This window comes from Electrona antarctica, assembly GCF_951216825.1.
Source record: "Electrona antarctica genome assembly, chromosome: 11".
NCBI classification, from domain to species: domain Eukaryota; kingdom Metazoa; phylum Chordata; class Actinopteri; order Myctophiformes; family Myctophidae; genus Electrona; species Electrona antarctica.
In genome coordinates this window covers 51596874-51621593 of record NC_136792.1, presented here as the reverse complement: position 1 = coordinate 51621593, position 24720 = coordinate 51596874, and the positions used below count along the sequence as shown (strand labels likewise).

Sequence of the window (24720 nt, the reverse complement as noted above, 5' to 3'; positions counted from 1 at the left end):
CAAGTCAATCTTTGGACAAGTCATAGATGGTAGTGTATCTGTACGGTCACAGCGCTTCTGTCACGCACAGGTTGGTAAAGTTATCTTTTATAGTTTATTATTCATATTCTGTTACAGGTTGGTGAAGTTAAGTTTTATGTTATTCTCAGTCTTCTGTCACCGGATGGTAAGATACACTTTTAGGTTATTAGTCTTCACTGTCCGGGGAAAAAAAACCCGTCCGAAACGTCAGTCCAAATCTTTTTTGGAAATGGTATGAAAAAATAGGTAGTTTTATTTTTTTTTAGTTTTAGTTTATTCGCACGATAAAAACAGTACCCAAAAAGGGTAACATCAATAAAAGAGAAATATGTGTAGGTGAGAAAAGAAACCCATGGAGGGCTTATATGTGGTTCTCACCAAAGATAATATACAAATAGTAAATAGACAAAGTAATCAAACATAGGTATGAAAAACAACAAAAACAAAATAGAGCAACAAAATACATTATTTACACTTGTGAAGTGTGTGTGATGTGTGTGTATGTGTGAGTGCGTGTGTGTGTGTGCACGTGCGCACACTATGCACACTAAAGCTACATTATGTTAGAATCAAGTGGAGAGTTGCTTCGAGAGACTGGCCCTCAATCTGCTGGAGGCCTGGTGTAGCCTGCCTGCTGGAGGCCTGGTGTAGCCAGCGGATTCGACCGTTATCTCTGCATTGGAACGGCGAAATCATCCGTTATCAGCACGTTTGAATGGTGCCAAAATGTCCATACTGGCATCCTCACCACATAGTCTGGTGGACGTGTCATTTCCAACTATTGTCGGTGCATGGAACTAGGAGCTACTAATATATACTATTCTCTGCCTATCAGGACGTAACTCGGACGGCGCTGAGTCGGGTCTGGTGGCCTTCGCAACGCTCGGCACGGCGACTCGCTCGGCTAGCGCCTCGCTCGGCGGTGCCTCACGTAGCTCATGGCCACCAGACACGGCGCGCCTCCGTCAGGACATCAGTGATAATGACAATGCTACAATCGCAGATAATGACATACTGAACAGTGAGGATGCCAGTATGGACATTTTGGCACCATTCAAACGTGCTGATAACGGATGATTTCGCCGATTCAATACATGATACCAGTCGAATGGGGTGGTGTAGCCTGCCTGCTGGAGGCCTGGTGTAGCCTGCCTGCTGGAGGCCTGGTGTAGCCTGCCTGCTGGAAGCCTGGTGTAGCCTGCCTGCTGGAGGCCTGGTGTAGCCTGCCTGCTGGAGGCCTGGTGTAGCCTGCCTGCTGGAGGCCTGGTGTAGCCTGCCTGCTGGAGGCCTGGTGTAGCCTGCCTGCTGGAGGCCTGGTGTAGCCTGCCTGCTGGAGGCCTGGTGTAGCCTTCCTGCTGGAGGCCTGGTGTAGCCTGCCTGCTGGAGGCCTGGTGTAGCCTGCCTGCTGGAGGCCTGGTGTAGCCTGCCTGCTGGAGGCCTGGTGTAGCCTGCCTGCTGGAGGCCTGGTGTAGCCTGGCTGCTGGAGGCCTGGTGTAGCCTGGCTGCTGAAGGCCTAGTGGAGCCTGACACTTCCTGCCTGCTGGAGGCCTGGCTTCTGGAGGCCTGGGGTAGCCTGGCTCATGTGGAACCTGGCAAGTGGAGGCCTGCCTGGGGTAGCCTGCCTGCTGGAGGCCTGAAGTATCCTTTCTGCTGGAGGCCTAGTGGAGCCTGATGTTGACTGGCTGCTGGAGGCCTTGTGGAGCCCGGCTGATGAAAGCCTTGTAGAGCCGGGTGTTGGCAGGCTGCAGGTGAAACCTGGTGGCAGCAGGCTAACCAAGGCTAACAAAGAGCCAGGGCCTCACCCATGAGGTAGCTGGAGCAAGGGCTCAATCCAGATCCAGTCATTAAAAATTCAGTTTAGATCAAAAATATAGAGTTAAAAAAAGACCACCTACACAACACTGATAAAACTTGGATAAAAATACAACGTATTGATCGAATTTTGTGGATTATTACCACAAAACTGCCACAAAAACTGCAGCTCTCAGTAAATGCTGCTGCTGCTCTATTTGTTAGTCCCAATGGATTCAATTTAGTAATTATTTAGTCTCATTCTTCTATTTCCGTGTGACACTGTATAGTATGATAGAAGTGTAGATTTGTACGGTATGTCTTTAAATGTTCTGATGAATTGAAAATGGAGGACTCTCATGTGGGTGTGTGGGGGGAAAGATATGAATAATTGCTTTGAAAAATCAATAAACATATGTTAAAAAGAATGAATGGAGGACCCTGAGTTAAACAAGTCTTAGTGCTTTTCTGGTTTTATCCTCGTATAGAAAAATGTTTTTTGATTGATTTATTGAATCGTTTATTAGACCGAAATGTAAAAACAGCAACAGAGTACAGTCAATCAATCATGAAGTTCAGGGTTTCATTGACAAGAAAGTAAAAAGTTGAACCATATTATAGATTTGAGGTTTTTGCTGACCAAGACAGCAACACACAATATGTGCACATTTCTTTTAATGTTTTTTTTGTGGCTTTTGCCTTTATTTTATATTTTTTTATGGAGGGACAGACAGTAGGCTGACAGGAAATGGGGAGAGAGATGGGGGGAAGACATGCAGTAAAGGCCGTCCGCCGTCGGGATCGGGAGTCGAACCCGCGGCACACTGCCAGGCTGGATTACCAGCCAAGGTGCCTGGACATGGCCATGGCCCAGGCCAGACAGTAACTTTATGATTGTAAAGGTTTTATCTTATGAGATTGTGGGCAGCATTATGCGTGTCTTAAGTACCAGGTCTTATTACTTAACTTAAGACCTGGAGGCGTGATTAATGCGATTTGGCTATTCTGAGTGGCCAAACAGCATTGACCACGCCTCCAGGTCTTAAGTTAAGTCATAAGACCTGGTACTTAAGACACGCATAATACTGCCCAGAATGTCTGATTGTTTCCTCTGTGTTACACACCCAGACAAAATGGAAGTGGAAGTGTGTTTTAAATTGAGTGCAAAAAGCACGTTGAAGTCTGATCACGACAGTCATGTTCCAGGGTGTTTCCAAAGGCCATATGCCATAATAACAGGACAAAAGTACAATACACTTTTATTTGTTTTAGTTAAAGTTTTATGTTAAAGGCACTCACCACACCCCCCTAAAACTACCAAAACATAATCTAAGACTAAACTAACCAGAAAAGAACGCCAAACGATACTTGTACGACCAGCCCATCAGAACTGAAATAAAGAAATAGAAAACCTTAACTAAAGCATCATATCAGTATGGTGTTCTCTGATGGGACGATCCTGGGAGCTCCTCTTTATACTACGGGTGGGACCATATATCGATATTGCGATGTATCGTGATATATATCGTCTTCCCGACAATATCGCAATATATTGAAAACCGTGATATTGATTAGTTAGTACTAGTAGTATGCATTGTTGTGGACAGAGAAAGTTGCAAGTCAGCGTTTTACGGTTTGGAGGAGGCAGGATTCATGTACTTATTGGCCAGTTTGTGACAAATAAAATCTTGTAAGATTTTGGAATATATAATTCCAGATTTTTGCCTTTTATAGTTGTTTTGAGGGGCGCTAGCCCCTCCTATATACAGGTTTAATGTTTGTTTTTAGTTCAATGTTTGTTTTAAAAAACGCCATTAAAGAAAGTATTATTATTTTTGCACAAAAAAAGAGAAGAAAAGAGCTGTCAACATACATCTCTTTGCCAAAAATAGCAGATCCACAAGCTGAAATGTTGTGAGCTTGTAGATCAGCATTTGTTGGCTCACAGCACCACCTCTGTCTGCTTAATGTGGTCCATGTGCACCATCTATTGGACACAGTGTAAAACTACACCACTTGATGTGTGTTTTTTCTGCTGACCACTTGGTCAGTCTAACAGTAGAATATCTGTGCAATTAAACTAAGTATTCTCTATACAATGCTATAGCAGTGTTTTTCAACCAGTGGTCCTTGAGGAGGTTCCAGGTGGTCCCCAGCTAAATGATGGGGAGTTGGTAACCAAATGGACCCGTATTAGATCTTTAACTCTTGAGAGTGTAACATGAAATCAAATGGACCCGTTTTACGCTCTCAAAAGTTAAATTATTGTTAAACATCTGCATTACTTAATTTACAATTTACTACACACTTATAGAATGTAGAATAATTATTATCAATTTTTGCCTGTTGTCTCTCCTAATGGTACCAGCATCAGTTTTGGGTCTGAGAGACAACATCTCAAATGGTGGTCTCTGGCTCAAATTCCCAATAAATAATGACCATGACATGAAAAGGGTTGAAAACCACTGCTATATTTCAATGATATAGAGCTATTTAACAACACTGTTACTGAACACACTCAATAGCAATGATTACTGTCACAATATAGAGCTATTTAACTCTGTTACTGAACACACTCAATAGCAAAGATTACTGTCACAATATAGAGATATTTAACTCTGTTACTGAACACACTCAATAGCAATGATTACTGTCACAATATAGAGCTTAACAATGTTACTGAACACACTCAATAGCAATGATTACTGTCACAATATAGAGATATTTAACACTGTTACTGAACAAACACTATAGCAATGATTACTGTCACAATATAGTGCTATTTAACACTGTTACTGAACACACTCAATAGCAATGATTACTGTCACAATATAGAGATATTTAACACCGTTACTGAACATACACTCTAGCAATGATTACTGTCACAAACACTCTAGCAATGATTACTGTCACAAACACTCTAGCAATGATTACTGTCACAATATTGAGCTATTTAACATTGTTACTGAACACACTCAATAGCAATGATTACTTTCACAATATAGAGATATTTAACACTGTTACTGAACAAACAAAACTTATATAAAACTAGTAGTGATTTACATAAAACTAGTGATTTGCATCGAGCTGGGATCGAATCTCAGTTTCAAACTCGTCAAACCAACACATAACCTACCGTGCCAACAGAGCTGAGCCTGATTGTCACTACATTCATATAACTTTATGTTTTAACCAAACAATGGGTACGTTTACATGAGGTCTTTCAACCCCTCTTAATTCCGAATAGAAGTTAAATCCTATTAAACGTTGTCATGTAAACACCTACAAAAACTTAAATCCGAATGAAAATGCTCGATGCGATTTAAAAACCATTCCGATGTCACTGGCCGGATTATTCCGATGTTCAATGCGATTGAAAGAAAATTGGACTCATGTATACACTGCTTCGGATGTAAGTTCATTCTGGTCTTTCTGAGCATGCTCATTTCCAAGGCGCTCCAACTCCAAGGCGCTCATATCCAAGGCGCGCCGAGGAGTTTGCACATAGAGCGCGTTATTTCGTGCATTTTGCAGATCCGAAATCCACACAAAAAAAACGTGGAGCAGCAGCAGCAGTGGTGATGATCCCCCTGATCTGTGAATGTTCAAAGATCCAACCGTCCCGAGTTGGGTATCACTCTGATAATTTTAAAACATGTTTGATAGGCCTATAGGTTATATAGCCAGCCTATATGTATCTGGATGCTTCATGCTACTGTAGGCTAAGTGCATCGGGGTACTCACAGAAAGACGGAGGAGAGAGAGGACGACATGCCGTCAGTCCGCTGTTCAGTAATCTCTCTCTCTCTCTCACACACACACACACACACACACACACACACACACACACACAGTCCCAAGAATACGCTATTATCACTATCACTATGCCCATCCTATCCCTTTAAACTTTTATAGGCTATAACTTGCCTATTCCAAGTTGCAACCAAAACGTCATGAAACATAACGGCTTTGCAGTTTAATTGTATTGATGAGCAGCTGCCTGCAATCAATCTAGTATTAAACACCCAATTGGTAGCCTACTTTATGCCATAATGATCAGCGCTTACAACGCTTGGCGTGTGTGTGTGTGTGTGTGTATGTTTTCTCATGCCAATAAAGCCATTTGAATTGAATTGATTTGAATTGTGTGTGTGTGTGTGTGTGTGTGTGTGTGTGTGTGTGTGTGTGTGTGTGTGTGTGTGTGTGTGTGTGTGTGTGTGTGTGTGTGTGTGTGTGTGTGTGTTCAACAGTCTCTCTCTCTCTCTCTCTCTCTCTCTCAAAAATAACGAGCGACCCTTGATACAATAATAATCAATGTGTTGCGTGCCCTGGCCGTGATAATAAAGTACAAATAAAAACGAGATGATCACCTTTAGACGGTAAACATATATGCCCGCCCCTATCCAACCAGCAGCCTCAAAGCTACTGCAGAATTAAATGATGGGATTTCAAAGTATCGTCTTTCGTCTGTAATGTTTGTAGCCTATTGTTGAGACAGTCACATAATGAATGAACCATAGATATATATCTATGGAATGAACTGCCTATATTTTATGTGTCCAACAGATGGCGTAGTTTCAAGTGAATTAACATGTATCATGTCTTATATCACATCTCCTTGTAAACGCTCATTCGGAATGACCATTTCCCATGTAAACACGCAGCAAAAAACATTACTTCGGATGCATTTTATTCGGAAGTATTTATTCGGAATGATCAGCCTGCATGTAACCGCGGCCATTATCACTTAAAAAACCTTAACTCATTTATCTTTCTCTCCTCTCTCTCTCTCTCTCTCTTTTTGAAAGGTTGTTTCACGTGAAGGAGATCTTTGCTGTCCATTGATGTGGAGTTAACACAACATTTTGACTCAGTGAGTTCAGTCCAAAGATGTGGAGTTTACACACCTTCCAATGAGAAAATATTACATATTTTTCTTTGCTCGACAGCTGTGCATCATCCAGAGAAGACCATGGCTTCCTCTCACGTAGATCCTCTACAGGTTGGTTTACTGGCGAATAGCAACTCAAAATACGGTGTCGTTACAATTAATTTGCATATTGAAAATAATACTACCTGCTACTCATTCCTATAGGGCTCTGTGGACATATTGGTCGCCAACAAGGTGGATCTGATCAAGTGGCTCAGCTCAGATCTCCACATTCTACAGCATGCTCATTCTGAGGGAATTATTGATGATAGAGTTTATAGACAAGTTAAGACAACTGAGGGATATAGAACAGCGAGAAAATGTTTGTATTAAACTTATTGATACAGTGATTAGTAGAGGAGAGGCAACTTCCTCTCATGCCCAATCAGAATAATTTCCAAAAATAGAAAATGTGTTAGTAGAGGCCCTTTCTACCCTTTACATCGGGGATGTCAAACTCAAATACACAGTGGGCCAAAATAAAGAAATTGGTACAAGTCGAGGGCCGGACTGTGTTTCAACACACGGGCACCGCGGTCATGAGGACGTCCCAGGCAAACGGCAAAAAAGTAAATGCATTTAAAACTGAAAATGCATTATTATTAAGCTCAGTTTCCTGTTCTCTGATCCTCACAAAGCACTGCTTTCATAGTAAAATGAGAAAGTAAATCAAATCAGTTGCATTAATTTCTTATCATAGTCTTCTTAGGTAATATTCTTTCATTACAGCCACACTGTCTCCACACAGAGGTTTGCCCTCTGCCTCCCACCTGACTTGAAAACCCCTGTTTTCAGAGTCTACCTTTCATTTAGCCAGTTTTGGGGAGAGGGGCAGCTGAAAGTTGACCACAGGCGATATACTTCCACTGCTGATCACAGTGCATTGTGGGACTTGTAGTATTATGGTGGTCTGTGCAATATACCAGAGGGCCAGTTCTAATACTAATTCAATATCATCCGGCGGGCCAAAGATAATTCATTCACGGGCCTGATTTGGCCCCCGGGCCTTGAGTTTGACATATATTGTTACGTTTCCTTTATATATCTAGGGGTACTTAAAGGACGCAACAAGGCTGGCAAGTGAATTCATGTTTATTCACACCATTTCAATAAGGTTTTTACACAATAGACAGGTGGTATAATATACAATTAATACAATAGTATAGCTATAATATATCTATATAATACAGGCATATATACATATCAATAACCCCCTGTCTAGACAACCTGTAAGCGACTAATAACGGTAGTTTCTGGGTTTCCAACCAACTTAAAGGTTAGGGCTGAGCCCTCTCGAGCTACAAGGTTTTTATGTACGTGCTGGTTAAATAATATACAAGGCAACAAAAAGGCTGTATGGGGCAAATCAGGGAAACAAACAAAATGGACTATCTCTATGCTGGACACCACAATGAACCCTCTATCTAAGCCTAACAAACAAAAGGAAAAAGGTTACAAAGGATCAATCTACATAACCTCTCTACACTACCTACTGCCTAACAAAAGTATGACTATTACAAAAACCACACTCCCATACTCCTGTAAATTATAACTTATCATTCAACTCAAGGTAAGCATATTTACTTGTAACATCCACCAGCGAGCTGGGTCAGACAGAATAGACACGCAGGGTGCTCCACACTGGAGACCCTGGTGTATGTTTATATACGTGTAGCTTTGCAGCTCCCAGGACAGAGTGCTCTCAATACCACTGACTGAGTCACACTGCCAACGAGCTGGCATCACAGCTGCCCTTAAGTAGTCTTCCTCTGGCTGGCCTTCTGATGATGATAGGCTCCCGTTGACGAGGTGGGCAGGTGGAAGGTAGGTCTCCGCCTCCGAGCACCAGCCAGACCTGTGACTGAGAACTGCAATCAGCACTCCACTCTATGCAACAGCATAAGACCGACAACTCCATACTATCATAATCACTGTATACTATAATATATATATGTATAAATATACTCACCATATAACATATAATATATATATATAAATACTCCTTGTATAATATACAATATATAGAAATATAGTCACGGTATCATATATAATACATATAAATATACAATCATCGACTATGTAACATATATGCTTTACATTGTAGACAAAAATGTGACTTGTGTTTTTGTTGTCCCATCTTCTGGTCCTCCTTTTCTGTCTGCTCCTGCCTCCTGCTCCTCCTCTTAGATGCTCCAGGAATCCATGGTCAATCTTGGTTGCTGAGGGGGGATGGCTGTGCTGGTTGTGGACAGGACTAGTTGGACCGGAATTAGTTTGGAGGCAAGTGGTGTCTAAATTCACTTTCAAAATGTCATTGTTAAATATTAAAAAAGAGAGAAAAAATATATACGTGAGAAAAAAGATTATCATTTGTTTGATTCGTTTTGATTTGCTTTGCTAGTAGTAAGTAAAGTTAGTTGGACTGTCTCGGTCCCTTATGGCAGGGGTTCTCAACCCATGGGTCGCGACCCCTCGGGGGGTCGCCAAATTATTTTGGGGGGTCCCCAAAGTATTTTTAAAAAAAAAGATTTTTTTTAAAATTTTATTTTCACGGTTTTTCAAAAATAGCAGATCTACAAGTTCATAGTGCGCCACTCGGTGGCGCGCTATGAGCTTGTAGATCTGCTATTTTTCAATAGCTAAATTATAAGAATGCTTAAAACATCAAAAGGGGTTCCCGCCCAAAATGGTTTAAGGTTATTGTAGCAGTCAATTTATATTGGGGGTCGGGAGGGGGCGGGGTGGGGGTCCCGAGACGTTGCCAAAGCATTTTCGGGGGTCCCCGGCCAAAAAGGTTGAGAACCCCTGCCTTATGGTCCCTCATTTTGAAGGGGGAGGGTGTCACATCCCCTTTGGCCTGGCCTGCAGGGCCTGTGTTGTCTATGTCCCTTTGTACCGCTACTCCCCTATCTATGTGTGTTCCCCTCACAGATCTATGTGTAGGCGTCGGCCAAGGTTCCCATCTTCCCCAATCATAGGTGCATTGGGAGCACCTGATCACTGCTCCCTGGAGCTCTATAAATGAGTTGGTGGCAGCCATTCTGAGGATCCCCTCCAGATGACAGCACCCTTTTGTTTGTTTGACTTTATGCTTTGATTTACACACCATACAACACCCCACATTACATTGATCACACATCCACACTGACACTACTGAAATTACTGACTTACACATCCCACACTCTTTTGTAAGAATAGTTAAGTTATTATACCTTTTGTTAATTAATTATATTGTTAAAAGTGTACACTGCCTGCATCCTCCTCCATTTGTCATGGCCCCACGGGCCGGGTTGTGACACCCAGGAGAAACTCAACCGAATCACCCTCCGATCCTGCAGAACTACTTGGTCACGCCCCGCTGCACCAAACGCCAACTCCTGTCCCTCCTCGGCCACCTCAATTTTGCCCTCCGCGTCATCCCTCAAGGCCGCCCCTTCCTATCCCACCTCCTCACCACAGCATCCTCCGTACGCTCCCTGCACGACCTCATCACCATTTCCGATCCATGCCGCACCGACCTCCGCCTTTGGTACCACCTCCTCTCCAAATGGAACAGCATCACCCTCTTCTACGACAGGGGTTCTCAACGTTTTTGGCCGGGGACCCCCGGAAATGCTTTGGCAATGTCTCGGGACCCCCGCCCCGCCCCCTCCCGACCCCCAATATAAATTGACTGCTACAATAACCTTAAACCATTTTGGGCGGGAACCCCTTTTGGTGTTTTAAGCATTGTTATAATTTAGCTATTGAAAAATAGCAGATCTACAAGCTCATAGCGCGCCACCGAGTGGTGCGCCACGAGCTTGTAGGTCTGCTATTTTTGAAAAATCGTGAAAATAAAAATTTAAAAAAAAATATATATATATATATATATATATTTTTTTTGAAAATAATTTGGGGACTGTAACTCCCTCCGAGCACAAACAAACACAAGTGGTTTCCTCTACTGATTTATTGAAGGTGCCTTCTTGTCCTCCAAATCCACCGTGAAAACTAAACAAACAATACAATAATACAAACACGTTACAATTAACATAAAATGACATGCACAGCATGTAGATGCAGTTTTACACAAGTAAACTAGTAAATACAGACATAAAACAAACAACAAATACCTCGTTGGCTGCGTGCAAAACAAAGGGGGAATGTCTTCAGTCTTCAGTTATTATGACGCTAGTTAGGACAGTCTCTTACTCTCTTGTGACTTTAAGGTCACATTCCCACCTAATACTTCGGTAGACTCGATGCGAATGGGAGGAGAATTGGGACTTCTTGCATATTTAATTTGCTGCGGTTTGCCTTCACACTGTCATCCGCAGCTATTGGAAACGCAGCAGGGGGGACCTTTATCAATGTGTTCCATTCATAAACTATAGCCTACACAGTGAAATCTATGGTGATCAAAATTTCAAATTATACTCATAACGTGCATGTGTCGTGCCGTCTGGGACTGGAAACACCCCCCCCCTCTCTCTCTCCCTCTCTCTCTATACGCACGCAGCCACTGAGCCACGCACTGTTCTTTTGGGCATGGAAGGAACAGCGCTGAGCGCACTGATATAACAGACACCAGCGCAAAATGTTTACAAGTTTATCGAGATGAAAGTCCCTACTCCCCAGTCCCCAGTCCCCACACAGTGACAGCACTCCATGTTTACGGCACGCACAGACAGACAGACAGAATATTCTGTAGTGTAGGCTATAATACACTGCAGTGTTTGTATATGTGTTTCCTTAAGCAATTGATTAATGTACTCGTCCTAATTTAATTTCGATCAGGGCTTCAGTATCCTCATTCGACCACATCTATCCACGGTAACGGGACATCTTTGCGCTGCGTAAAATATGCCTTCTCCGTCTCCAACTGTGTTCAGCTCCTCACCCGCCACATTGTTTGCTTCATTTCCTTTATTTACTGCGGATTGCATTCACACCTCCACCGAATCGTAATCAAGTGCAATTGGAAGCGAAGTGAAACCCCCGTTTTTGCTCGGAGTAGAATGCGGTTCTTTGATACGCATTAGGATTCAAATGAGCCTTCACACCTGCCAAACGAAGTGCACTTTCTGACAATGCGCAGCAGGATTCGTTTTAATCGCAGCAAAGCTTTCTGGTGTGAATGTCACCTAAGTCTCTTTGTGTGACCAGTGTGCTGCTGCACCTTGCTGCTGCTAGCTGCTTGTGGCTTGATTGCCTATACAAAAGTCCCGTGTAACCAATTGACATGAGAGCAGACCAAACGAGACACAGAACGTGACTTTGACTTCAAAATAAAAGCTTTACAACAACTTGACATGAAAAGACTTGAAATAATGTTTTAACATGAATGTAACTATTAACTATGAACTTCTTAATTATGCACTTGTACACTTAGAAAGATAATAAACAATTATGAACTTATTTTAACCTTATTATGAACTTTGTCTTAGAGAAATAAAGCAAACTATTTCACCTATAGTGGCAACAGTTACACTCCCACCAAATCTCACAAACCTTCATGTGGAATTTCTTCTTAACACCTTTTAAAGCTCAAAAATAAAGTAAACCATTACAGTTATTAAACCTTTTCCATGAAATGTCAAGCAAAACATTAAACCTTTCCTCTGCTTCAAGCAGAGTGACAACCTTCTGTACAGGTCTCTCAAGAAACCCTGTTTTAGTTGTGGGCAGACCCTTTTTGTCAAATGTCAAATGTCGCTAACCATGAGTTTTAGTTTTCTCACCCTACCATCTGACCCTGGGTAGACATCAGTGATCCCGGCCATCTTCTGTTGGTTGGGTGGTGCCAGATCCTCTTCTAGAAGGATGACATCATTGACCTTCAAGTTCCTTCTGTGCCACTTTCGTCTTGGTTCCTTGTGACTGTTCTTTGGTATTGGCGGATGCTTTGTGTGTGTTCCTTCTTCATCCAGGAATGGATTCAACTTGCACAGCTTACTGTGTTTGGTCTTGGCAACTGCTTTCTTGACTTTAGTGAGATATTCTTTCCTTTCCTTTAAGATTTCACTTTTTCTGGTTCTTTCTTTCACAAATGTATCTTTGTCTTCTTTTGCTTTAGTAGAATCATCTTTCTTGATTTCTCCCACCTTGCATTCTCCGCCAGGTGGCTTGAGATCTTCTTGGTCTGTACGCTGCGCATAAGGCTGGTTGTCTTTACCAGACACAACTTCCCTTGGAAGTAGGGCTTGTGAGCAGTTGTATCCAATGAGTAAACCTACTTCACAGTCTTGCAGAGGTGGTATCTCATGTTGGAGATGCTCTAGATGGGTCCATGAAGTTGCGGTCTCATCTGTAGGTATGCGAGTTCTGTTGGCGGGAATAAACTCACGTGTATAGACCGGTGGTAAGGGGATCTTCTCTCCCGAGTAAAAGCCTCTTACTTGCAGGTTGTTTACTCTTTGGGAGCTTATTACTGTAGTTCTTGCAGTCATAGTAGAGAGCTTGAGCTTGACTTGTTCTTTACTTGCTTCCAAAGCTTCTGCTACTTCACTAAGCACAAGAGAAATCTATACAAATCTGGGAACTAAATCGTTACCAAGAAATTAGTCCAAATTCCATCATTCTTTAAGTAGCATGTGACATATGAAACTAGGGTGTTTTCATGATTCTGAATCCATTCCAAGCATTAGTTTTGCACAAAAAACACTCCTTGGGAGGAAAACGGCCATAGCCGTCATCACAGGTCAGCACATTTGGTCAAGTGGATATGGCCTAATTTAGCACAAGGAGTGTTTTTTGTGCAAAACTAATGCTTGGAATGGATTCAGAATCATGAAAACACCTTAGTTTCATATGTCACATGCTACTTAAAGAATGATGAAATTTGGACTTATTTGCCTTATATAGGATTTTATGGGTATGGTCACATATTATGCTAATTATACTCAATTTCCCACGGGAGTTGAATTTCAAACTTTTAGTACATGTTATTAGACACCTTTAGGAACACATTGGTGAAGAAATTTCTTGGTAACGATTTAGTTCCCACATTGGTCAAATACCTGATAAAATGCCCTTACTAGGTTGTGTCGCTTTGAGAATCCAACAGCGCATATACAAGCACTTCTTGTGTTGGTTGAGTTGTGGATGAAAGCCAGACTGGAATTATTGCAGCTGTTTCTCTCTTAGCTTCATGTAGAATTACTCTATTTGAAATAGCTTCTTGGTACTGTGATGACTGATCTTCTTGACTTGTACTTGGCTTAGCTTGAGGTGTGCTTTGTTCTTCCTTGGCTCGCTCCTCGTGAAGACAAGTAGGATGCTTCTTTTGGCACGTGTTGCAGACACTTCTACTGTCACAAAATTTTGATTGGTGACCTGACTTGAGGCAACCAAAGCATAGTCTCTCAACTTTAACAAACTTGATTCTGTCTGACATTTCTTTCTCCATGAATTTTCTGCATCGGTGTAACTCATGCCCCATCTTCTCGCAGAAACTGCATTTTATGACGGTCTTTTCATTGGAGCTTGTGGTCAGTGTCTCTTCATTGGAGCTTGTGTTCAGTGACTTTGCTGCAAAACTTTGTTGTCTTTGGGACTTTGGGTTGTCAGCTTCACCTTGTTTCAATGACTGCAGTGATGTGACTGGGTTGCAGGCAATTCTTGCTTCTCTTGTTAGAAATCTGACAAAGTGGCTGAATGAGGGAAATTGATTTTTCTCATCTTCCATTTCGATAACCTTTCGATTCCATGAGGCCGTTATCCAATCTGGTAACTTAGAAAGGATTTTCCTGTTCTCATTACAGTCGTTCAGGATCTGCAATGTCTTGTTGTTGATCATGGCAGCCTCACAACTGCGGAGAAAATCTGTGAATTCTCTGAGCTCAAAGCTGTCCATCGACCCAATCTTAGGCCATGCTTGGAGCTGGTCTCTGTACGCCTTGGCAATTGTGAATTGTATCTCTCCTCCAGAATCTCCCATGCTGCAACATAGGCAGATTCGGTTCCGAGCAGGAAGTAGCCATCAAGTGCCTTCTTCGCTTGACCACCGATGTATCTTCGTAGGTAGTATATCTTCTCCTTCTCTTGTATGTTCTTCTGGTCTATCAGTATTTCAAAAGATAGTTTCCAGTCGATGTACTTTAATGGATCTCCACTGAATACTGGAGGTTCAGGAATTGGTATTCTGTTGCCACTTAAAGCGCCTGCCAGCATCTTAACGAGCTCTGCTGTACTGTCATGAGAGGCTTGTGGCACGGGAGACGTATGACTGGACAGATGACTTGTGGAAGCAGGTACTTGTTTATCTGCTCCTCTCTCATTTTCTAGTAATATGTCTTTCCGTTCTTCTTTGATGCTCCCTTGATCATACACCAGCATTCTTGCTTGTGCTGCATTAAGATTTTTGACTGTATCCAATTTCTTTATCTTTCTCCGCTTTTCATCCAGAGTCCTTTGTAGAGCTATATGCTCTTCTTCCAGTTGAGCCTTCATTTTAGCTTGCTCTTCCTCTAGCTGTAAGCGACGCTTTCTGGCTGCTGCCTCCAAGAGGTCTAATTCCGTTTGTTCTTTTTCTTGTTCTTCTATCACTTTTAGAACAGCTTGGTTTGCAGCAGCTTCAGCGGCAGCTTCTTGTCGTCTTACAGTAGACCTAGTAGAATGGTCTGAGCCTTTCCCGATAGAAGCGACAGAGCGTGATTTACAACTTGAGTCAAAGATAGAGCCTGCTTCTGGCCATTCTGGCTCCTCTTCTGGAATCTTTCCATCCAGTCGACTTGTAGCTCTGTTGAGAATGAAATGTGAGATTTCTACACACTGATCTACCTTTCGTCGCGTGTCCTGCTTTGGTGCCAAGACTTGACGTAGGTTTTCATAAGCACCTGTGACATGTGCAGTTAAACCCTTGAGTTCACGAATGATGTCGTTAATCAATGTCTCATCCAAAGGCTCCGTTTCTGATAACGTCTCCTTGGACAATTTAGCCTGTAATCTCCATTTGTTATAACAGTAGTTGAAGCTTTGTTGCAAAACTTTAATTTTGTCCGCTTGCATTTCTTTACCCTTTTCTGTTAGGGTTCTTGTTCTTTCACTTCGTCTCAGCATCTGAGCTTCCTCTTGGTGTCTTGCCTCTTCAGCAACACTCACTTCATCATCTTCAGGTCGGGGTTGGGAATCCTTGCTCTCCCTAATACTGTCCCTTTCCTGTTCTGTAGGCGCACCTGGATCTGACATTTTAATCACTTCTTAAATAAACCTACTTGTAATGTAAATACAACCTTTTATAATTGTCCAAAAATTGTCAAGAGAAAATATTGGCAGTAGCCTAAATGAAATTTCTATTAACCTTTTAGATTAACTTCAATGTAAATATCGTAAATATCACTTAAATGTAATGTAAATACCTTAAATGTAAATACCTTGGCTTAAACAAATCAAATCTTAAATTCAACTTTCTTAATTCAACCTTTGAATATTATCTTTTCTGAATATTACTTTCAAAACATTCAATACACTTTAAATCACTTCAAAACTCAAAGGCAGTTGAAATACTTCAATATCAAATCAAATGGCAAATACCTTCAATTATTTTTTGTAAAACCAAAACACCTTTAACTTGGAATATCAAAATGAAATGACAAATATAGTGTCCTTTTTTAACCTTGCACTTCGAGTGTGTCGAGTGTGATTCAACTACATTAAATGAGCAGATGAGTCCAAACTTTTACCACACACTAGTATCTTCAAACGTTTACAGAAGCCCTCTTTCTTCTTAGGGGCTGCCTTCACGAGGACGTCGCGGGCTGTTCCCCGCCTAAGTTTTTTGAACGATATAAAACTTTACTGCGTCTACATTGCGGTTATGTTAATTATGTACGACGTCCACTCGAGACCGGTAAACTGCTTCGTTTTCAAGATAAAGATGCAGTACACATGGCTGGCCTGTAGAAGGCCACAAAAAAAAAGAAAAAGCTTATTCTAAAGGCTATATGAAAGCGTTGGTATTTCACACAGGTGTTGCCAAATAACTAATTATCTTGATCAGATGCGCATATGCGTCATATCAATTTAATGAGCAGAGCAGTGCTGCTTCTCTCTCTGAGTCTGCACACACTGACTGACCAGCTAAAGTGTATGCCTACTAAACCATAATATATGACAAACCTTGGATTAATTCTTCTGAAAACAGCAGCAAGCACAAAGTAAGTGTGAGAGAGAGAGAGAGAGAGAGAGAGAGAGAGTGAGAGAGAGAGAGAGAGAGAGAGAGCGAGAGAGAGCGCGCCCCTTCTATTTTTTAACACGCAGCATCTCTCTCTCTCTCTCTCTCTCTCTCTGTGACTGTGACTGCGACGCGGTCAATAATATATAGCATAAATAATAGGCCAAATATAACACTTTCCCTCTATCTGTGATCAGCTCCTCACACACAACTCCTCTCTCGTGCATGCCTGCTCAATTGTTTGCGTGCGTGCGGGCTGCAGATCGGCTATTTTTGGAGAAGAGATTTATAGACATTATGTGCAAATATAAAATAGCTGTGATACTTATATGTAAGTGGTTATGGTGAAATAAACCATTAACACTGGTTAGTTTGGAGGGGCGAGGGGACTATGACATCACCGTTTCAGCAAATTAGGCGGCATTCGCTGTACACACGGAGACGTGAAAGTCGCGTCTCCAAACTTTCCCACTCTGGAAGGTAGTTTCAAAATTAGCCGTTAAAGTCCCCCAAAACGCCGTCTCCGTGTGACAAAAAGGGTAGATCGGCTAATTACTTGCCCCAGAAACACCGAATACGTCCTCGTCTGTACAGGCCCCCAGAGTACTGCTGATTTAACGTCCATTTTCTTCATGGCCTTATTGCCTTGAAAACGTTCAGATTACCTTTGTTTCTTCTGTGTGTGAAACTTGTGTGTGAGAAGGACTGAGGGGGGAAGGGGGGGCGCTGAACGGGCTCATCTGTCGGTGCTTGCTGACGATCACTCCGTGCAGCTGGCCTGGTCCTTTGATCTTGATTGACTGTCAATTAGCGTGCGTTGTCCACTGCGTCGATGAACAGTGCGAGTTTTCACTGTAACTCCCTCCGAGCACAAACAAACACAAGTGGTTTCCTCTACTGATTTATTGAAGGTGCCTTCTTGTCCTCCAAATCCACCGTGAAAACTAAACAAACAATACAATAATACAAACACGTTACAATTAACATAAAATGACATGCACAGCATGTAGATGCAGTTTTACACAAGTAAACTAGTAAATACAGACATAAAACAAACAACAAATACCTCGTTGGCTGCATGCAAAACAAAGGGGGAATGTCTTCAGTCTTCAGTTATTATGACGCTAGTTAGGACAGTCTCTTACTCTCTTGTGACTTTAGGCAAGTACCTTCTGACCGGCGACTAAAACTATGACACAAAATATCTGGCGACTACATTTTTTGGAAAAGTGAGGACGCAAATTGTGATTGGCCAGAATGAAAAGATGATAAGAGCGCCCCTCACTTCACATGGGTGTGATTTTCTTCACTGACGAAAACTAAACAAAAACTAAACTACCAGTAATAAATACGAACTAAAACCGAATCAAAATTTTGCTGTCAAAATCAACACTGCTCATGACTGAGAATGCCATACTGTAGATGCTTTTCTTTTCATATCGCTGGCAAACACAAATGTTACAATACCACTGCTATTCAACATTTATAACCTTGTGTTGGTTTTGATTTTGTAACATAACTTTCTTTGTATTATTCTGTAGGCATTTGTGGACTTCTTTTCACGAGGGCTTGATGCTGAATACAAGAAGAAGGGCATTATTATCCAGGTATGATACATATTTAAATAAGTTGTATGGCCCGTAGCACTTGCCCTAGCCTAGCCCCTTAGATAGCACATTATGTAGACTTAGATAGTATTTTAAACAGACTTATAGCTTGTTACGTAGACAGCTTTAGAATTGCACTTTATGTAGTCATAGCACTTTATAGTACACATGTATAATATATTATATAGTATAGTATGTATAGTTAACATAGATACTCCACTGTTACGTTCTTAGTTTACGCATGATTCATGATAACTACTTTTTTATATGTGATGTATGCCATGCTTTTGTTATTGCTTAATGTAAGTCGCTCTGGATTAAGAGCGTCTGGTAAATGCCTAAATTGTAAATTGTATGAAATGGCAAAAAATGAAAAACGGTGGGTAGTTATATTATGACTCAGTAGTCATGTGTTTAAGACAAGGGGCCAGTGAGGCTATTCAACGTTGAAGCTCTGGGCCCTAGTGGTAGGAGGAGGGACTACATGCGGACCCGTGGATTCATGACCGGGAAACCCCGTGCAGCTGGGCTTTAACATTGAGCGCTCGGTTGCACTTCCGCATTTGACCACCAAAGGGGTTCCATCCCTGGCAGAGTCATACCAAAGATTACTTTCTTTACTTCCTTGTGTAACTCTAGAGTATATATGAATAGAGACGGCACCGGATTTCTCCTCCCATCCACTTGCATTAAGTTGCTGTAAAGCGCATGAGGCGATTTCACTCCTCCTTCCGGGTAGGAACAGAGTGCATTCTGGGATGGATTGGGTCCAAACACATGAACGTGCTGCCGTTGACTATCATTGCAGGCGTTCAGCGTTCACGTGTCATCGTGAACGTGCACAATGATAGTCAACGGACCAGCGCGTTCATGTGTTTGGGCCAGCGCTGCAATACTAAATTCGGCCACTATGTCCATTTGGTCTCAGGGTTTCCTCCGGGTGCCGTCTCTATTCATATATACTCTTAAGGTGTAACTGTACCAATCAAAGTTACTTCCTTGTGTAACACCCAGGAATCAAAACCCAGGTCTCCTGCTTGGAAAGCCAACATATTGACCACTAGCTGGGAGATATTAGACTTGGTATACAACTGTGTTTTGTGTACAGTACTGTACAGTACTGTACAGTACTGTACAGTACCGTACAGTACCGTACAGTACTGTACTGTACTGTACTGTACTGTACTGTACTGTACTCTGTACAGTACTGTACTGTACAGAGTACAGTACTGTACTGTACTGTACTGTACTGTACTGTACTGTACTGTACTGTACAGTACTGAAGGGTACTGTACGGTACTGTACTGTACTGTACGGTACTGTACAAAGTTCCCTCCTCGCTCCATGTGTTGTGTGTTGCCGTTCTCCTTTTGCAGAGTGTTTTGCCGTTTTTCGTTGCTACCAAGCTGAGCAAAATCAGGCGGCCCACGCTGGACAAGCCCAGTCCAGAGCGCTACGTGGCGGCCGAGCTGCGCACCGTGGGCCTCCAGAGCCAGACCAACGGCTACCTGCCCCACGCCGTCATGGTGAGGATACTACACAGTACACTGTTGATTTTGACAGCACATTTAGTTTTAGTTTTAGTCATAGTCTTTTGAATAAAACTTCATATAGTTTTAGTCATATTTTAGTCACATGTTTTGATTTTGGTCTAGTTTTAGTCGACTAAATATTGGTTGATTGAAATATTTATTAACAGTTTGCAGAATTACAGTACATTTCAAGCACAACTCAATACAAAGACTGTTAACTGTGAGTGGACGACCCAATATAGCATTACACTTGTTTACAAGAGGGTCCACCTTGTTCAATTCATCAAAACATTTAGAGACGTACAAATATACACATCATAAAGGAGGTAAAAAGGGAAAAGAAACATATACAGTGAGGGGAAAAAGGGGGAAAGATTCAGATTTTACGGGGGGCGGTTTCGAATTGCAGCCATCCGTAGGTGCCCTTTGAGAGCGGATTTGAAGGAGTCAAGGGATTCGCATGTCTTAATGATTGATGGTAGGGCGTTCCACATTTTGGTGGCATAAGAGTGAAAAGAATTTAGTCCCTTGTGTGTGCCGAATCTGGGTTGCACATGGTTTGTTGCACTCCCTCTGGTGTTGTGGGTGTGGACTTTCTTAACATTAAGGAAGTATTTGGACAGGTACATGGGTATCTTAGTGAAGTATTTAGACAGGTACATGGGTATCTTAGTGAAGTATTTAGACACGTACATGGGTATCTTAGTGAAGTATTTAGACAGGTACATGGGTATCTTAGTATTTAGACAGGCACATGGGTATCTTAGTGAAGTATTTAGACAGGTACATGGGTATCTTAGTATTTAGACAGGTACATGGGTATCATAGTGAAGTATTTAGACAGGTACATGGGTATCTTAGTATTTAGACAGGCACATGGGTATCTTAGTGAAGTATTTAGACAGGTACATGGGTATCTTAGTGAAGTATTTAGACAGGCACATGGGTATCTTAGTGAAGTATTTAGACAGGTACATGGGTATCTTAGTGAAGTATTTAGACAGGCACATGGGTATCTTAGTGAAGTATTTAGACAGGTACATGGGTATCTTAGTGAAGTATTTAGACAGGTACATGGGTATCTTAGTGAAGTATTTAGACAGGCACATGGGTATCTTAGTGATGTATCGAATCTCGAAATAACCCCGGGCGTTCGGGGTGTTAACTACAGTACATGATATTTTACATTCATATCACATGACGGTGTTGCTTTTCCTCAAAGCTTTTTTGGCAAGCGACACTGTCCGTCGTACCAACAACAGAGTATATAAACATGGCTGTTGTGTTCCCTCTCCAGGGCTGGGTGACTACGGCTCTGCTGCCCGCCACACTGGTCACCAGCTACGTGATGGGCCTGCACCTGTCCATGCGCGCGCGCTACCTCAAGAAGCAGAAACAGGGTTAGAAGACCTCCGAGCCGCGAGTGACCCACGAGAATGAGAGGACCAAACCAGACTATGGGAATGAATGAATGAATGAATGAATGAATGGTCCAGCTTGTATCTTCATGGACCCAGAGCAGAACAGCGAGATGTGAATAGAAGAAGAGCTTGAACACTTGAACCTCTAGCCTTCATAACTCTAGTCCCAACTTTTCACAAGGTGACATGATAACACATTTCCTGTTGCAGATCATTTTCCTACAGTCTGGGAAACCATTTGTTTGTTTACCCCCCCCCCCCCTTGTGTTTGGCTCCTCCCCTTTCTTAGTCCACTTCCTCCTGTGTGCTTTTGTGTTTTCCTACTAACAACACTACATGTTTAGGGCAGAGGTGCTGACAGATTGAAAAAGGGTATGCCATATTCTGGACTACAGTTATGGACAGACCCACTTCTGGGGGGCCAACATTTTGTGAACATAGTCGATGTACAATTGGCTATTTACGGCAAAGATACAGTGTTTATAGTGGAAAGGGTCAGGCCTATATCAGTTGAACTCTCAAAGGGATCAACTTTATGACCCTAAACGTGCGAACTTCAAATAACCCACAATAAAATTACATAACACTGCTTTAAAGATGTGATGCAAGTGAATTATATGAATTGCGGTTGGGTTGGGTTGGGTTGGGTGTGTGTTTGTGCTTGTGTGTGTCGGACACTGGAGTTGTTCTTTGATTGTTATTGACATCGATTTTTGGAACTTAACTTTCTTAATGTGTTAAAAGTAATCGACCTGTTAACAAGATTTAATTGAGGGAACATTGTTTTGTAAACTGGTCCAGGCATCTCATACTTGATACCTTTCATAATGTATCATTTCTAACTTGTGGCCGTAATGTTTATCTTCTTACAAATTACTCACACAACTACAGTTTACAACCTCCACTTTGATAATATTTAGCTTCTCAAACTAAATTGGCCCAGGGCTCTAAATGACCTTTTCATGCACGGAACCCCTGAATTACATTTACTCTACGGTACCTTCCATTTATGTCAAACATGTAAATCCTCTCCCCTAAGAGACCATTTCACATGTTTCCATTAGGACAGATTTAAAATATGTTATACTTAGAGTGTCTAAGTGGTTCAACTGAAGTGTTGTTGATACATTCTAAATGTTATCATGATGAATTCCAAATAATAAAGTACAGGTATTCTGAGGCACCCATGGCCTGCCCTAGTGTCATAATAGGCGAAGTTGAGAAAACAGGCTTGAAAGGTTCACTTCTGTGGTCTCTAACATTACACCTAGCTACATGTTTAAACAGGCTTGAAAGGTTCACTTCTGTGGTCTCTAACATTACACCTAGCTACATGTTTAAACAGGCTTGAAAGGTTCACTTCTGTGGTCTCTAACATTACACCTAGCTACATGTTTAAGCATTTATTCCATATTTACATGTCTTCTGTGGACTCTAACATTACACCTAGCTACATGTTTAAGCATTTATTTCATATTTACATGTCTTCTGTGGACTCTAACATTACACCTAGCTACATGTTTAAGCATTTATTTCATATTTACATGTCTTCTGTGGTCTCTAACATTACACCTAGCTACATGTTTAAGCATTTATTTCATATTTACATGTCTTCTGTGGTCTCTAACATTACACCTAGCTACATGTTTAAGCATTTATTACATATTTACATGTCTTCTGTGGACTCTAACATTACACCTAGCTACATGTTTAAGCATTTATTACATATTTACATGTCTTCTGTGGTCTCTAACATTACACCTAGCTACATGTTTAAGCATTTATTTCATATTTACATGTCTTCTGTGGTCTCTAACATTACACCTAGCCACATGTTTAAGCATTTATTTCATATTTACATGTCTTCTGTGGTCTCTAACATTACACCTAGCTACATGTTTAAGCATTTATTTCATATTTTCATGTATTCTGTGGTCTCTAACATTACACCTAGCTACATGTTTAAGCATTTATTTCATATGTACATTTCATGTCATTTTCAGCCACGCCCTGCACATAAACACACAGACATACAGACACACACATTAAAACCTAAGAGCTGACCAGTACAACCACAGTCTTATACTGTTGGCCACTAAGCAGCTGGGGGTTCAGTGCCTTGCTCAAGGGCACTTCAGCTATGTTGGGTGAGTGATGACCAATCACTTTCCGACCCAGAACATAAGAGTAGGCTGATAAAAGGATATTGGGGGGGGGGGGGGGGGGGGGCCTTCAAGGCCAGAAAGTAGTTTTTTGCCACTCAGTAGGCATAACTTCCTGGTATGAAGATGTCACATGCATATCCTCTATTACAGATTGTTATCAGCGACAGCGAGCCATGTGCAGATTGTGTCCTGTCGCCCGCAAACCGTCAAGGAGAACAGATTGCAGTCACAAGCTGCTGATGTCATGTCCCTAACATCAAGTTGTTAACTGACCTGACCCTGAACTGTGGAAGAAGAACCTTGAGTTTATAGTTAACTGCTGGGCATTAGCCCACCTGTTGTCCATCTGTAACTGGTGCTCAGTGCTCCATGACTCATGAGCAAAGTATATGTACTGTACATTGTAATGTACTTTGTAATGTACTTTGTAATTGTAATGTACTGTACATTGGTATAGAAATAACCAGAAACCTCACCGTAGAGGGAGGTATAGTACAGACCCCTGGGGGACCCTGGCCAATGGAATATAATAGCCTCTAGAACTTAAGGGTCAAGGGTCATAATGGACAATAATGGAAATTAAATCAAAGCCTGACTTTGTGACATTGTGATGTGTTATTTCAGAATATCATTCATTCATTTATTTTACTAGTAGACTGATAGAACCACTGATAGAACCAATATTTAATCCAGACACTATACAATTAAAATCACATGCAGGATACAAGTCTAATTACAATGGTATAGAACAGGGGTCTTCAACTACTCAACTAAATTCTGAATTCCCAGACTTTGACTTGTAACAGAGCATTTCTACATTGCTATATTGATAGCATGCTTTTTCTTAATAAGTGTGTTTTGTTTACTATTTAGTATTTTACTTTTCTTTTTCCACAGTGATGTGATTAAAAGCACTTTAGCAGCTGCACTGGTGTGTTGGCTCCCCCTGCTGGTCATTTGTTTCTATGTGAGGAGGTGTGTATTGACTGTTTGATCAGCGTCTGATCACAGTGTTTTACTACTTGGACTTGACCTGAACTTCGCTCCTCCCAGGCTTCGGGTGTCATAACGACGTAATGTTGTAGCCTAGCCTTAAT

The 24720-nt window shown here is 41.7% G+C and overlaps 1 protein-coding gene across 1 annotated transcript in view; it reads left to right on the top strand.

Annotated features, from left to right (window-relative positions):
* The window catches only part of LOC306932950 (very-long-chain 3-oxoacyl-CoA reductase-B-like), a gene marked incomplete at its 5' end in the record, with an annotated part of 45885 nt that extends 24178 nt beyond the window's left edge, over positions 1-21707 (top strand). Inside the window, 5 exons of the mRNA XM_079514922.1 lie at positions 10081-10271; positions 12846-12864; positions 18440-18505; positions 19882-20031; positions 21335-21707. Coding sequence (XP_079371048.1) covers positions 10081-10271; positions 12846-12864; positions 18440-18505; positions 19882-20031; positions 21335-21442 — 534 coding nt within the window. The 3' untranslated portion in view covers positions 21443-21707. The remainder of the gene's footprint in view (positions 1-10080; positions 10272-12845; positions 12865-18439; positions 18506-19881; positions 20032-21334) is intronic.
* Between the last annotated feature and the right edge of the window lie 3013 nt (positions 21708-24720).